We start from the raw sequence: 10,955 nt of genomic DNA, 5'->3' as shown, positions 1-10,955 counted from the left end.
ATGGGGAACATGTGTATACCTGTGGCAGATTCATGTTGATATATGGCAAAACCAATACAATATTGTAAAGTTAAAAAAAATAAAAAAATAAAAGCAAAGATTAGGTTTTTCTGTTCTTGTGCTTCAAATAAATGGAACCATGCAATACATACTTCTTTGAATGTCTGGTTTCTTTTACAGAACATCATGCTGTGAGTTTCATCTGTGTGATTGTATATAGCAGTAGTTCTTCCTTTTAAAATTATTTAATAGTATCGCAGTGCTTGATTGTACCACAGTGTATCTTTTCTGTTGTCTATGGAAATTTATATTGTTTCCACCTGTAGCTATTATGAATAGAGTTATGACATCCTTGTACATATCTTGCAATACATATAAACATGCATCTGTATATGGTATATATCCAGGAAAAAATTTACTAGCTTGTTGGAGCGAAGACATATGCTTAGGTTAGTTTTCAAAGATACTTCCAAATGGACTTTTAAAATTCATTGTACCAATTTATGCTCCAGTCAGCAATAAAAATTTTTCCACATCCTCAGTCATTTTATGGACTTTTATTAGGGGTTAGTGGGATTTCACTATGGTTTAAATTTATACACTCTGGTGTCTAATTATGCTGTTCATGTGCTTATGAACAATTTTCTATATTGCAAGCACATATTCAGGTCTTTTACCCATTTTAAAAACTGGAATTGTCTGACTTTTCTAATCAATCTGTAGACGTTCTTTATATATTCTGGGCATCATGTCTATAGCTTACTATTAAATTATTAAAATACTGTATGTGAAAATAAAGTGTTATTAAATGTTATTAATTAGAGGATCTAGTTATTTTCTGAGACATACTACATTTGCATTCTGTAAATTATCAGATCAGATCAGATCAGTCGCTCAGTCGTGTCCGACTCTTTGCGACCCCATGAATCGCAGCACGCCAGGCCTCCCTGTCCATCACCAACTCCCGGAGTTCACTCAGACTCACGTCCATCGAGTCAGTGATGCCATCCAGCCATCTCATCCTCTGTCGTCCCCTTCTCCTCTTGCCCCCAATCCCTCCCAGCATCAGAGTCTTTTCCAATGAGTCAACTCTTCGCATGAGGTGGCCAAAGTACTGGAGTTTCAGCTTTAGCATCATTCCTTCCAAAGAAATCCCAGGGCTGATCTCCTTCAGAATGGACTGGTTGGGTGTCCTTGCAGTCCAAGGGACTCTCAAGAGTCTTCTCCAACATCACAGTTCAAAAGCATCAATTCTTCGGCACTCAGCCTTCTTCACAGTCCAACTCTCACATCCATACATGACCACAGGAAAAACCATAGCCTTGACTAGATGAACCTTTGTTGGCAAAGTAATGTCTCTGCTTTTGAATATGCTATCTAGGTTGGTCATAACTTTCCTTCCAAGGAGTAAATTATAAAATTCCTCAAAATCATACACAGACTATGTGATAGACCTGGGGTTGCAACCTGATAATTTTTCCTCCAGAAAACAATGAGTGAGTGAGTGAGTGAAGTTGCTCAGTCATGTCCAACTCGTTGCGACCCCATGGACTGTAGCCCACCAGGCTCCTCCATCCATGGAATTTTCTAGGCAAGAGTACTGGAGTGGGTTGCCATTTCCTTCTCCAGGGGATCTTCCTGACTCAGGGATTGAACCCCAGTCTCCCGAATTGCAGGCAGATGCTTTATCATCTGAGCCACCAGGGAATCCCCAGAAAATAATACTTAATTACAAAATACAACACTTCTCCAAAGAAAAGACATGTTAGAAGAACTGGTAATGTGGCTTGTAAATGGAGATGTGGGTACTTACTACTAAATGTTATTTTCTGTTCTCCTTATAACCATTTGGGAACCTTCTGAGAGGAATGCAGCTCAGGATCCACCCTAATGGTTCAAATTCTCCTGAGCACTTCAGCTGCTCCAGAGGCTGCTCCTGGTATCCTGGTGTTTAGCTCATTTAAAAGGAACTATTGTTGCCAATATGCCCCCAGATCAATAAGAGCTTTGGATAGAGCAGGAGGACACAGGAGATGTGGGGATTCCCTTTCCTGCTTTGTCCTTGATCTTGACTTCAGAGATTTTACTGAGCAATTTAACTTGATAACACAATACCCCAGTCTCCACTCTTCTAATTCTGCAACCAATACACCTGCAGCAATTTCCCCCTCAACAGTGAGATGTTTTTACTGGCTTTAACATGCTAACGTGATTTTTTTTTTTTTTTCTCCACTGGATGAGAAAATGCTGATATGATTGTTAGAGGAAGGAAAAGAGAAGGTATGAGTTGAACAAAGGGGATAACTTGCCATATATTGGGAGTGTACTGGTTTAAATCTCTTCATAGATTCGATTTTTAAAATTCAACTATTAATAATTTTGTCCCAACAGTCTGATTCTTACTGCTAAATCTTCTGGCATAGATCCAGGCAAGGTTTTTTCCACAGTGAATTTACCTTATCAAACCACAATTACAATGTCAAATTCTTTGTGACGAGGAATTGTGGTTCTTACCTGACGGAAACATAAGCAGGACTTCCATGAGGATCGTTACACTTCTCATGCTTCTGTTGAGCTGGGCATGGAAGATGGTAAATAGCTATGGGAAACAGGGACTAGGTGATTTTGAGCCCAAAAGATCTTGGCCTCAGAAAATAAATTTAGTATATTCTTTTGTTGGTTCCTATGGATTTCCTCAGTATCCTCTTCCTAAAAGAAATGTCAGATTAGACAATGGCTGGCTCTGTGACCCTATTATCCTGTTCCATATCCAGTAACACATGTCATTTTTAGAGAAATGAACTTACAATCTTATGTTGAATCTGAGGAAAAGGCACAATAACACAAGAGAAAGATTGACAATAAACATCATTTTCTTACAAAGGCTTCCTGACCCTAGGGGCACATTTGCAGTCACCTGGGGGAACATTTTCTTCTCCATGCTTGCATGGGAGAATAATACGCTTTTAAAAATAAATCAAGCAAGGTCAGAGTGTAGCCCTCTAATGCTGCCTCCCAGGGTCCATGGGAGCTGCTGCCCACTGACAGTTCACACTCAGCTCTGACTCACATTGCCCTCTCTGTCTCCTGCTACTCTGGCTCAGGTCAAATCAATTTGAAAAAGCTGAGTTAATTATTTCTGTACCAGGATTTATCTTATTTACTCTAAATAAGGATGATTTAGTTGAGGTCCCTGCCCCCAAACATCTTACAGTCTCAGAGAAAGAAAATAATTTCAATATAATTGATTAAGAGTTATGATGCTATAGGTACACTTATGTATCTAGGATAGACTAGATGTTTGAGAATGTGTGTATTTGTGTGTGTGTCTATGTCTGTTTTGTTGGGAGTGGCTGGGAATGAGGAGTGGGGAAAATGTGTGGGTCAGAAAAGAAAATGTTCCAAAATAATATTTTTTCCCAAAGGGGATCTTGAAAAATCTGTAGCAGATGAAGAAGGCATAGAAATTACCAATATCCTGTAACTGCCCATTCAATAAGTTAACCACTGATTGTAGGCATCACTTTGAACTTTGCAACAAGTGTTTAGTTCTATGCTCTCTACTTCTTTGCATCAAAACACAAAGATATTTGCTTACCATTTAATTTTCCCTGAGATCTAGTCACATGATTGATACAGTTGCACTAATTTCTATTCTGGGAAGGATGTGTGGCAGAGAAATAAGTTAAGTCTAAAGGACCCAAAATGAACTATATCCTGGAGACTAAGAACCTATGAAGTAATAACTTCCACTAAATGGGTAACAATTCCAAAAGTATCTATCTTAACATAGCTTGTGTTCTCAAATCTTGTTTTTATATCAGCTGTTTTGACAACAGACTATATTTCCCTTTAGAAGCAAGTCTATATCAGTTTGATGTAAGGAATTGTTAGGTGATACAGACTAACTTGGCCCAGTGCATTCATTCATTAAACCACGATATGCTGTGAATCTGTGTTCTAGGGACGACTATGGCACTAGAGATGAAACACGGCTATAGTTTGGTCCCTCCTATCTGAGGGCCTCTGCTTTGGGTCTTCTATCTGTATCCCCTTTACTAAGCATGCGCTTGGCCAATAATGCTCAGAAATCAGGTAATTGAATATTGCAAGAGTGTTGAATGCTCAAGGAAAACAATGTTATCTCTGTGTAGCAGGCTTGCCTGTTAATAGAGAGACTACGCTGAGCAAAATCCAACGAGGTTTAAAAATGCAGTGTGTCCTGGGTATGTGGCAGGAAAAATAGCTAGAAAAGTGACTTGGGGTTGGATAAGGAAGCCATAAATCAAGCAGAGATGAGATTGTTCTTATTATGTTTTATTTGTTCACTTATTATTTCAATGTTGAATTGAAATCTTTCATCATATTGACCCATCTAGAACCATCCAGAAAACTAAGACTCCATTATCTGATAACACAGAATGTAATTATGACTTTTTGAGAAAACTCCTGGGAATTCCTTTAGCCCACAACTTCCTAAGTTAAAATTCAATTCCATGAGGGTTCTTCAATTTAGATATAAATGCTACTTCTTTGTTTTCACTTTAACTGAAATTTCTTTCTTGTTTGGATATAGCAGTATCCATGACTTTATCACCAACAGAAATTAGAAGTATTTTAAAATAATATTTCAGTTGTTGAAGTTACCTCAAAATCTTATTTAAGTTCATAATTTTAAAACTAAGGTGATTATTAGATCTGCCTAAGTTTTAATGTGTTAAAGAGCCACAAGTATTATTATATCACATAGTTTTTTTTTCCCCAAAACTATTTTGGTAACTGTTTCCTTGGTAATCTTATGCATTCTATTTGATGCATGTATTTTAAAATTTATTTTTAATGTGATATATTTTTAAAAATACTTTGAATCACCTTTACCAAACACATAAAGGACTGGTAGACCGAAACTTGCATAGGCTTCTAAAGTTTAGTCTTCAGTAAATTTCTTTCCTTTCTTTTTTGCAACAGCTCCACAAAAAATTTTATTATTGTTCCCACATTATTGTAAGTCTCTCTAGGCTTTCTAAACAACTCGACTAAAAACTATGCGGTCAAATTATTTTTATTTACTTCATGAAACATAATTTATTGAATACAGTCCTATGCTATGTCTTTTAAAGAACACAAAAATGAAAAAACATAGACACAGTTATCAAAGGAGTTTTTAGTCTCTGAGAAGAGTAGACAGATAATACAAGACAGACGATAATGCAATAATAAGCGAGAGATGATGGGCTGGAAGTGGTAGATTAGTGCTGCTTAGTCTGAACAAAACCAGACAGGGTGCTGGCTTAAAATGGAAATTATGTTATAATCGTGTTTTGAAAGTTCACTGATGGCTAAGATTTATATTCAGGAGCTCCAGTTGAAGTGGGGGACAGGACTGTCAGAAAGATTATAGCACACCGTGCAGAGTTATCCCTTGGTTTCCTAGCTCTTTCAAAATAGGCTATTTTGTCCAAGAAAAAAAAAAATCAATTCTACAAGGTACTTTGGTTCTTTTACTTATACCTTGGTGGGTGACTGTTTTGTTTTGTTTTGTTTTGTTTTTCAGGGAAGAAACAATAGGAAGATTTGAGTGTTTGAAAAACTAAAAAAAATATCTACACCATCATGAGATGGGGGAGGTGTCACAAGAGCAAAATAAGACTCACATATTTTTGCTGATAATAAAGAGAAATTAAATTTCACGACTTTACAGGTGAATTCAACCTATTGTTTTTATCATTACAAGTATGATGTTCAGATAGAGAAGATGATTCTTTTGATCTATCATATGCTTGTCAGATGACACTAGAAATGAATGTACCTTCTTATGAAGTATTAAATTTTGCAACATTGAAAACATTCCGAAAAAGCAATATAGTCATCTTCTAACAGCCTAGTAAAGGGAATTCTTAAAATAGTTGGTATGACTGGGGACAATTTCTAAGCCTTCCAGTTCTGAATTGTATAATCGTATAGGCTATACCCACCTGTATATACTGTATAGTGACTTCACACTGATAAAACCATGAGACAGACCAATCAAACGCAGGTGACAGAATTCCTCCTCCTGGGACTCTCTGATGACCAACACACCCAGAAACTGCTTTTCACCTTATTCCTAGGTGTCTACCTGGTCACTGTGCTTGGAAATCTGCTTCTCATGTTCCTTATTCAGGTTGACTCTCAGCTTCACACACCCATGTATTTTTTTCTTTGCAATTTATCTCTGGCTGACCTCTGTTTCTCTACCAACATTGTTCCTCAAGCCCTAGTCCACCTGCTATCCAGAAAGAAAGTGATTTCATTCACACGTTGTGCAGCTCAGCTTCTACTCTTCCTCATTTTTGGGTGTACCCAGTGTGCCCTTTTGGCTGTGATGTCCTGTGATCGATATGTGGCTATCTGCAACCCTCTGCATTACCCTAGCACCATGACTTGGAGGGTGTGCATCCAGCTGGCTGTAGGATCATGGACCAGTGGCATTCTGGTGTCTGCGGTGGACACCACCTTCACACTAAGGCTGCCCTACCAAGGCAGCAATAATGTTGCTCATTTCTTTTGTGAGGCCCCTGCAATGTTGATCCTGGCATCCACAGACACCCACACTTCAGAGATGGCCATTTTCCTCATGGGGGTTGTGGTTCTCCTCATACCGGTTTCTCTAATCCTGGTGTCTTATGGCCATATCATAGTGACTGTGGTCAGGATGAGGTCAGCTGAGGGCAAGCTCAAGGCATTCTCAACCTGTGGCTCCCATCTCGTGGTGGTCATCCTTTTTTATGGGTCAGGAATTATCACCTACATGACACCAAAGTCTTACAAAGAACAGAAAAAGCTGGTATCTGTGTTCTATGCAATGGTGACCCCCATGCTTAATCCCCTCATCTACAGCCTGAGGAACAAGGATGTGAAGGGAGCTCTGAGGAAAGTAGTCATAAGGAATTTCCCATGCAGGTTTGGAGTTTTCCACTGACACCGAGAACCTCCTGGTTGTTTACTTCTAAGACTGGCTGAGTAGGTGCCTCTGCAAGACTGGAATATGGTAACTTTCATCCTTGGTACTTGTCTGTGGACCCACGCTCCATCCTTTATCCAGCACTCCCTTTGTAGAGGGAGAAAGACAATAATTCATGGAGTATCAGGAAGGATGCTCTGCTTCCTTCTGGTCAGTCTTTTAAAAAAATCACCTGAGAAACATTCCCATTTTATATCAATAAATATATCAATGAATTATCAATAAATTCTTATGAATACTTTACACAAAGCTACCGTGCCCATGTCCCAAGTCTGCTCTTTGCCAAGAGTCTAGAACTGAACTATGTTCACTGATAAAGTCATAAAGGGGCAGCAAAATTTGCTGAGGGATATGCAAGCTTAAGAAGGACAGTTGATTCCATCCAATCATAATAACATAACCCCCCAAAAATCTAGAAACAAAAAATCTTTGGGTTATCCACAGTAGTTTCCCATAATCTGTCCACATCTACTTAACTTGGGATTCTTCTACACCCTTTCTGTCAAGCAACTCCCATATCCAAGGTGGATAGTTTGAGATTAAGGCAGTTTTCCATGTAGTGAATTAGTTTTCCCCATATGAGGCACAGACCAATTATGGTAGCAGAGGAAGTCCTGAAATCATACCCTTCTAAACATGGGTACTTTACAAGCAAATGGAGGATTTAAAGTATCATTTTATTTTCTCTCGTTCTCACTAGAATATAAATTCCATGAGGGAAGAAATTTGTTTTATTCACCCATGTGTCTTCAGGGTCTAAATAAGGTCTGACATATGCTGAATAAAAATCTGTTGACATTTTGAGTTCTTAAATTTTTGAAAGTTTGATTTTAAACCCAAAGATTTTGAAAAAAAAAGTGAAAGAATGAAGCAAACTCTACTGTTTATTATCACAATTATCATTAATTTATCCCCTAAACAGAAAGATCTTTGAAAGTTACTGGTGGAATTCTTGGATGTACAAAAGAAAATATAGCAGAAAATTATAAAATGACATGAAGAAGTTCAAGAAAAGTTAAAGCAAATAAGAAATGACAAAAAGTAATGAAGTTGTCAACCACCAGACTGCTAATCTGTGTAAACCGATATGGCATCCTCAGAGACATCGGTACCCTAGTCCCAGGGAATACTGGGCCTATGGAAGTTCCTTATTGCATCACGCATGTTCTTTCATTCATTAATGGATCCCAATGGAAAAGTCCAAAGTCCCAGTGTGTATACCGTGGCTCTTGGAAAGAATAGAGACCAAAGGCATATTTGGGGACCTTGCTTTTCTTTCCTTTGTCTATGTGTTCTAACCCCTCAGTTTCCATCTAAGTCATAGTTTCCGAAAGCCCAAGGTCCTGTGGATGGCCCGCCTTAGTGCAGCCTTTACTTCACTATTCCTCAAGCTGTAGATGATGGGGTTCAACATGGGAGTCACCACCGTGTAGGAGAGCGACAACAGCTTCTTGCTCTCAGGAGAGTTGCTGGACCGGGGTCGGAAGTATGTGAGGATGGCAGTGCTGTAGAAGAGGGAGACAACCAGAAGGTGGGAGGAGCAGGTGGAGAAGGCCTTGCGCTTCCCCTCGGCTGAGGGCATCCCGAAGATAGTGGAGAGGATGCGGACATAGGATCCCAGGATCAACAAGAAAGGGAAGAGGATGAATAGGACAGTAGCTGTTAGAGCTTCCAGTTCAAACAGAGAGGTATCAGCACAGACCAGTGCGATGACAGGGGGGCTGTCACAGAAGAAGTGGTTCACCCTGTTGGGGCCACAAAAAGGGAAGCTGAAAATCCATGTGGTTTGCACAGTAGCCACTGGGAATCCTGAGAACCAGGAGGCAGCTGCCAGCTGGCCACAGGCCCTGCGGCCCATGATGATTGGGTAGCGCAAAGGGTCACAGATGGCCACGTAGCGGTCATACGCCATGGTGGCCAGAAGGCAGCACTCAGCAGCTCCGAAGAAGAAGAAGAAGTACATCTGGGTAGCACAGCCAAGGAAGGAGATGGTTGTGTCCTGGATGATCAGGGTCCCCAGCATCTTGGGCACAATAACCAAGTTGAAACCTATCTCCAGGAAAGACAAGTTCCTGAGGAAGAAGTACATAGGACTTTGGAGGGCAGAGTCAGCTGTAGTAACCAGGATTATGAGGACATTTCCCATCAGGGTAACAAGGTAAATGGTCAAAAAAAGGAGAAACAACAGAGCTTGTAGCTGAGAGGACAGGGATGAGAAGCTCACAAGAACAAACTCATTGACAACTGTCCAGTTTCCCTGCATCATTCCTCTGCTCAGGATTTCACTGGAGAGTCACACCCCAGGAAGGTGGCAGTCTCCATATGTTATTTAGACTTTATTACACCCTTAGAAAGGGAAATTCCCATGGCCTCATTCTTCATCCTCTTGTTATTATTGTTGAAGCTCAAACAGCTATACTTTCCAATGGTAAAAACAAGTCTGATTATGGGAGTCACTTGTTTTTTTGAAGAATGCCAACTTTTTTTTCAGACTGAACTGAGGCATACCATATATATCTATACATGTCCTAATTTTTCTTTACTCAATAGAGGATGGTCAAAGACACAGCTTCATTTTTGTGCTTCTATCCTATCTGTCTTCAACAGTCAGTAGTGCTAAAAAAGAAGCCAGGCCAACCATTTCTGAAGAGAAGGGTCTTAATGAACAGAAAGATGGTGAGGGTGTATTTTCTGCAAAATGAAAGAGGGAAGGAGAAAGTCAAGGCAAGTGAGTCAACCATTACCAATGATCCCTGAGGAGGAAACCTGAATGTGTCCCAGTTTGGAGCAGCTCATACATGGGAAGAGTTCAGTATACTGAAAGAATCATTTCTAAACTCAATCAATTCTAAACTTAGACATTTCTAAACTCAGACAATTGTAGTTTAAACAATAATATGAATAATATAGGAACTGTGGTTTCTCTTGATCACAGGACTAAATACCCTGCATGTGGCTATATGTGATCAGACAAAGAGAACATAGACTCAAAATACTGTCAGACCATAGAGAGCAGCCAGGTATGTTATGAATGAACCCTTTCATTAGCTTCTACTGGTTATCTTGGGTCTTGACTCTCAGGAGTCAAGAAACAAATTTTACACATTAATAAAGACCAAATCAAATATGCAAGTGTGACTAATAATGTTAAATCCTGTGAAAAAGAACCAGAAGGTTTCACCATTGTGTCAATAACTAAGCTTCAAAATTGGAACCCTGAAAGTTTTTTCGATGACTATAAACTTAAATGAAGGAATAAATCTAAAGCATGGTGACTGGCCTACAATACACACTCAGTGAACGCTAATCATTACAATTATGATGATTTAAAGCTAGATCTACCTTCTAAAACCTACTTCTTATATAATCTATTGCCCCAAATCACTGTAGCCTTTTATTTTCAATCCTTAAGAGAAAAAAATAATTTATTCAATAAATATTATCTTTAGTGTGCCAGACACTGCTCTAGATATTGAAGATAATATACTAGTAAATAAAGCAAACAAAAATCTCCATATAACTCACTTTTTAACAGGAAATGTGAGTTATATTAAGTTATATGAACAGAATGTCTATTATGGTAGATGATGAGAAGAATAAAGCAGTGGAGAAGACAGGATTTAGGGTGTGGGGTGTGTCACAGAAGGTCTCACTGAGAAGATGATTTTTGAGTAAAGTCCTGAGCAGGTGCAAGGCATGAAGTCAAGGTGGTGAAAGAAAGAGGGAGGTAAAGAGCAAAAATAGTGAGAAAGAGTCTTTTAAAGTTTTTTTTTTTTTCCTGATTCCTATTCATTTTAAAAATCTCAAGCTGGGCATCACTTACTTACTTTGTAGAAACTTTTTGAATCTTATTTATTTTCATAGTAAAAATGAACATTTATCGAGCACCAAGTCAGTACTAGACAGCACTCCGAGTGTTTGCAAGTGTTGTGGTTGTTTCAAAACTACCAGA

General features: G+C 38.9%; 2 protein-coding genes across 2 annotated transcripts; one reads left to right on the top strand and one right to left on the bottom strand.

Annotated features, from left to right (window-relative positions):
• Positions 1-6,013: 6,013 nt before the first annotated feature.
• On the top strand, positions 6,014-6,961 carry LOC105001173 (olfactory receptor 2D2). The gene has a single exon (XM_010857351.1). It carries the CDS (start codon positions 6,014-6,016, stop codon positions 6,959-6,961), a length of 948 nt encoding a protein of 315 aa, XP_010855653.1.
• Positions 6,962-8,321: 1,360 nt separating this feature from the next.
• On the bottom strand, positions 8,322-9,269 carry LOC105001088 (olfactory receptor 10A4). Its single transcript, XM_010857203.1, has one exon. The coding sequence runs from the start codon at positions 9,267-9,269 to the stop codon at positions 8,322-8,324; it is 948 nt and encodes a 315-aa protein (XP_010855505.1).
• Positions 9,270-10,955: the final 1,686 nt, after the last annotated feature.

This window comes from Bison bison, unplaced genomic scaffold (assembly GCF_000754665.1).
Source record: "Bison bison bison isolate TAMUID 2011002044 unplaced genomic scaffold, Bison_UMD1.0 scf7180017864379, whole genome shotgun sequence".
In the NCBI taxonomy this organism is placed as follows: domain Eukaryota; kingdom Metazoa; phylum Chordata; class Mammalia; order Artiodactyla; family Bovidae; genus Bison; species Bison bison.
The sequence above is the reverse complement of the archived record's forward strand: the minus strand, read 5'-3'. Positions and strand labels throughout refer to the sequence as shown.